This window comes from Gekko japonicus, unplaced genomic scaffold, assembly GCF_001447785.1.
Source record: "Gekko japonicus isolate JY-2015 unplaced genomic scaffold, Gekko_japonicus_V1.1 scaffold5422, whole genome shotgun sequence".
Taxonomy (NCBI): Eukaryota; Metazoa; Chordata; class Lepidosauria; order Squamata; family Gekkonidae; genus Gekko; species Gekko japonicus.
The window spans coordinates 48,168-53,228 of record NW_015171661.1 but is presented as its reverse complement, the minus strand read 5'-3'; the positions used below and the strand labels follow the sequence as shown (position 1 = coordinate 53,228).

The following is a 5,061-nucleotide window of genomic DNA, read 5'->3' as shown; positions in this document are numbered from 1 at the left end:
AAAAAGCAGGAAATGAGCAGAAAATCTGGGGGGAAAAGGGCTGAAACAAAGCATGCACATTTATGTGATACGTTCAATGGTACAATAGTTAGGGAAGCAGAAACTGGACACTGTAGTACAGACAGCAGTCCCTTTACTGAACCATCTTTCTAAAAAGCATTTCATTCCCTAATTTGTGGAAAGCCAGAAGAAAGGTAGCTTTCCTGATCTCCTTGGGCATGCTATTCCCCCAGGCTTTGGGCACAACGTAGGATGCACATGAACAGCCAGTTGTTGATTCTACCAATTTGCAGGGAAACACCTGCCAAAGGCCCTGCTCAGAGAAGTCCCGGCTGTCTTGGTCGAGCAGAGGGGGAGAGTCGGTCCTGCAGGTGTGAGGGACTCAGGTGGCGACCGGCTCTGTACGTGATGGCCAATCAACTGAATCAAACCTGATAATGGGAGATGCATGCGGGACAACTATAGCACCTTCTCTCCCTGGCCCTCACCGTTGGGCTGTGAAAACTAGTTAAAAGAAATTAACCCTATGGCGACAGTCTTCTGCAGCTGTGGGAAAAGTGGCTTCATGGGAAAACACAGGAAATACAGATGGACGCAGTCGGAAAGGCATCCCTGCGAGGGGATTGATTTTCCCCAAGACAGATTCATTTCCCTATCCAGTTTCATTTTGGAACAATGTTCTTCTGGTCCTTCTTGGATTTATATTTCACATCTGTATGATTGTACTGTACTATTATATATAAGCAGGGGTTGTTTCGTAGAAAAAGAGCTAGGGGAACTCATTAGCATATGCCACACCCCCTGGCATCACCGGAAGTGTATCATAAGGCCACACCCCCTGACATCACTGGAAGTGTATCATAAGGCCAAACACCCCGCCCCCAACGGTCCTGGCCGCCGCCGGCCTTGCAACTCCACTGCCGAGCCCCATGAGGGGCCCGGCGGTGGACCTGCAAGGCCGGTGGGAGTGCAAGGAAGCCCCGCGAAGGCCCTCCCTGGCCCCAGGCAGGCAGGGGTGGGGAGAGGCAGGGAGGAAGCAACTTACCCTCCCTCTTCTCCTGCCTCCTCCTGGCTGAATGAGGGCTGGAAGCAGGGGGTGGGGCTTTATCATGTGCCCCGCCCCCCGTACCTCACCCGGGGGAACTGCGATCCCCCCCCCGAAATGACCTCTGTATATAAGCCAATATGTTCCTCCCTGTGTTTGGCCTCTGAAGAAGGCCTATGCAGGCCGAAACGTGTCAGGTCAAGTCCACTATTCCTTGTGTGTTAGATTCTGGTATTTTTACATGAGGTGTGATTGGGCCCATATAGATTTTTAAATTCTTTGTTAATAAATACATGTATCTTTTTAATATACTATATATATATATTAAGCTTTTATTGTTGGCCCTCTTTTCTATTTGACTAACCGTTTCAGGTTCTGGATACCTGGTAGTTTTGGCGACTGTGTTGGACTGGATGGGCCATTGGCCTGATCCAACATTGGCTTCTCTTATGTTCTTATGTTCAACTTCTCTCCCTGACCCTCACTGTTGGGCTGTGAAAACTAGTTAAAAGAACCCTGTGGTGACACTCATCTGCAGCTGTAGAAAAAGGGAACCAGCAGCCTCATAGGAAAACACAGGAAGTGCAGATGGAGGCATTCGGAAAGGCATTCCCTGCGAGGGGGTTGATTTCCCCCAAGAAAAATTCATTTCCCTATCCTGCCAAAGTTGATGTGATGAATTATTCAATTTGCATTCTATCTATGGATCTGCACTGAACCCAGCTCTTGCAGAAGTTAAAGCCTCATTAACTGAACTCACCTGCAGAAGCACCCATTAAGGTTTTACTGAGCAAACTTTCTGAGAGACTCATCTCTTCCAATGCAATGAAATATCTGAGACCAGTCTTCAGATCTTGTGTCAGAAGAACAAACAGTGAACTGCTTAGAGATAATGTTTTTATTTAAAATAAAGCATGCTCTTTGTATTAGGCAAGAATTTGATGAAAAGGTGAAAGATAATCATATAACTACAGAAAACTGCACGCAATAAAAACAGGTCTCCAAACATTTCTCACTCTTAGATAAATACCGAAGCATTTTTAAGTTGATGTGCAGAAGGCTATGTACAGTGGGATACCCGGTACACATGATATGCTCACCCGATATAAGGTCTTTTCTGATAGGAAGCCACCAGTAGAAAGCCTCATTTGACTCTTATGTGACACTTTTGATAGAGATGACAGGGGAAGAGAAATAAACTCTTTGAACTTGGAACACGTGATTGTCCTCCAAATAAAACAACTGGACCCTAAAGCGATTGTGCAAAGGAGTTTCTATACTACATGGACTCGAATACATCTTGGTAACTGCGACTAAATTCTCAAAGCAAGGTCATAGGACTCAAGACAGCAGTTGTTTGCAATTCCAGAGCAATAAATCTCCTCTTTTGTCAGTTATACCAATGAACTGTCAAGGTTGAGAGGTGGTTATGAAATGTTGGTACTTTTCCTGACCAGGAATTGAACTTTACAGGTTATGAAACTGCACAATGCATAAACGTTCATAAATACAATTAAAATCATAAATTTCCTCTCCCCTGGCTTTTTCTGACAGACACCAATGTGTAAACTGCGACTGAAGCTTTTCCCACAGTCCGGGAATTTCTATGGTTTCTCCCCTTTCTGAATTCCTTGATGGGAAGTAAGGCTTCCACTGTGACTGAAGCTTTTTCGACACTCTAGGCATTTCTATATATTCTCCCCTGTAGGAATTTCTGATGGACACTGAGGTGTGAACTTTTGCCACACTCCAGGCATTGATATGGTTTCTCCCATGTGAATTCTTCGATGGGAAGTAAGGTTTCCACTTTGACGGAAGCTTTTCCCACACTCCAGGCATTTGTATGGTTTCTCCCCTGTGTGAATTCTTCGATGGGAAGCAAGAATATTACTGTAACCAAAGGTTTTCCCACACTCCAAGCATTTGTATGCTTTTCCCCCTGTGTGAATTATTTGATGGGCGATGAGAGTATCTTTTCTTCCAAAACCTTTTCCACACTCCAGGCATTTGTATGGCTTCTCCCCTGTGTGAGTACTTCGATGGACAGCAAGACTGTAACTGTAACCAAAGGTTTTCCCACACTCCAAGCATTTGTAAGGTTTCTCCCCAGTGTGAATTCTTTGATGGGAGATGAGACCATTTTTTCTTCCAAAACTTTTCCCACACTCCAAGCATTTATATAGGTTCTCCCTGGCATGAATACTTTGATGGGAGATAAGAGTGTGACTCCGACTGAAGTTTTTCCCACAATCCAGGCATTTGTACGGTTTCTCCCTTGTGTGAACTCTTTGATGAGAAGTAAGACTGCCCCTCCGACTGAAGCTTTTTCCACAATCCAGGTATTTGTACGGTTTCTCCCTTGTGTGAACTCTTTGATGGGAAGTAAGACTGCCCCTCCGACTGAAGCTTTTTCCACAATCCAGGCATTTGTACGGTTTCTCCCCTGTGTGAATTCTTCGATGGGAAGTAAGACTGTCACTCCGATTGAAGCTTTTCCCACAATCCAGGCATTTGTATGGTTTCTCCCCTGTGTGAATTCTTCGATGGGAAGTAAGGTGTGCACTGTGACTGAAGCTTTTCCCACACTCCAGGCAAGTATATGGTTTCTCCCCTGTGTGAATTCTTCGATGGGAAGTAAGGTGTGCACTGTGACTGAAGCTTTTCCCACACTCCAGGCATGTGTATGGTTTCTCACCTGTGTGAATTCTTCGATGGGAAGCAAGAATGTTACTGTAACCAAAGCTTTTTCCACACTCCAAGCATTTGTATGCTTTTCCCCCTGTGTGAATTCTTTGATGGGCGATGAGAGTATCTTTTCTTCCAAAACGTTTTCCACACTCCAAGCATTTATATAGGTTCTCCCCGGTGTGAATACTTCGATGGGTGATAAGAGTGTCACTCCGACTGTAGCTTTTCCCACACTCCAGGCATTTGTATGGTTCTCTTGTGTGAGTTCTTTGATGGGAAGTAAGATGGGAACTGTGACTGAAGCTTTTCCCACACTCCAGGCATTTGTATGGTTCTCTTGTGTGAGTTCTTTGATGGGAAGTAAGATGGGAACTGTGACTGAAGCTTTTCCCACACTCCAGGCATTTGTATGGTTCTCTTGTGTGAGTTCTTTGATGGGAAGTAAGATGGGAACTGTGACTGAAGCTTTTCCCACACTCCAGGCATTTGTATGGTTCTCTTGTGTGAGTTCTTTGATGGGAAGTAAGATGGGAACTGTGACTGAAGCTTTTCCCACACTCCAGGCATGTATATGGTTTCTCCCCTGTGTGAATTTTTCGATGGAAAGTAAGGTGCGCTATTTGCCTGAAAATTTCCCCACATTTACGGCATTTATATATTTTCTTTCTGTTACACATCCTTTGGTGAATATGGATAACTGATATGTCAGTGAAACTTTTCTTGCTTGCAGCGCACTCATCCCTGTTGTCTCCTTGACGTGTATTTTCCTGTAGAGAGTTACCCCACTGCAAAAGACCGGAATTATTCCTCCTTTCGGGTGGTTGTTTTCCTTCCTCCTTACTTGCTGCATCCAAATATTCAAACTTCTCTGTCACGTCTGAATATGTATCCTCTTTTTCCATCCGTCGGTGTTCTTCCACTCCATTCGCTGACTGCCACACATCTCCTGCAGAAAGAAAGGGATTCCTGGTGTGAGGATATGACACTTTCCACAAACGCCTAATGCTGAGCCCAGGAGCACCTAAAGACTAAGAAGGTTTTTCAGGTAAAAGCTTTCAGACTCAAGGTTCCCTTCGTCATATTCGATTCAGAGTGGAGATCTCTCAGTCTTTATATCCCAGCCAGAGGGCGGAAGAGGTATTTCTAAAAAGGAACTCAGGATACAGAGGTACTCATGCACATTGTAATTAGCTGGATTAGAACATAGGAGAAATGCTTAGGGCAGAACAGAAATGGTTAGGGGCAGAAAATTAGCATCTGTGGGATAAGAATCCTATGTCACTGTTCAGCCCTGGGGGGGGGGGGTCCCATTGTTCTGAATCTGTGAA

The 5,061-nt window shown here is 44.9% G+C and overlaps 1 protein-coding gene across 1 annotated transcript; it reads right to left on the bottom strand.

The window, feature by feature from the left end:
- Positions 1–2,051: 2,051 nt before the first annotated feature.
- Positions 2,052–4,668, bottom strand: LOC107117835 (zinc finger protein 883-like). Its single transcript, XM_015419999.1, has one exon. The coding sequence runs from the start codon at positions 4,633–4,635 to the stop codon at positions 2,734–2,736; it is 1,902 nt and encodes a 633-aa protein (XP_015275485.1). The 5' UTR covers positions 4,636–4,668; the 3' UTR covers positions 2,052–2,733.
- Positions 4,669–5,061: the final 393 nt, after the last annotated feature.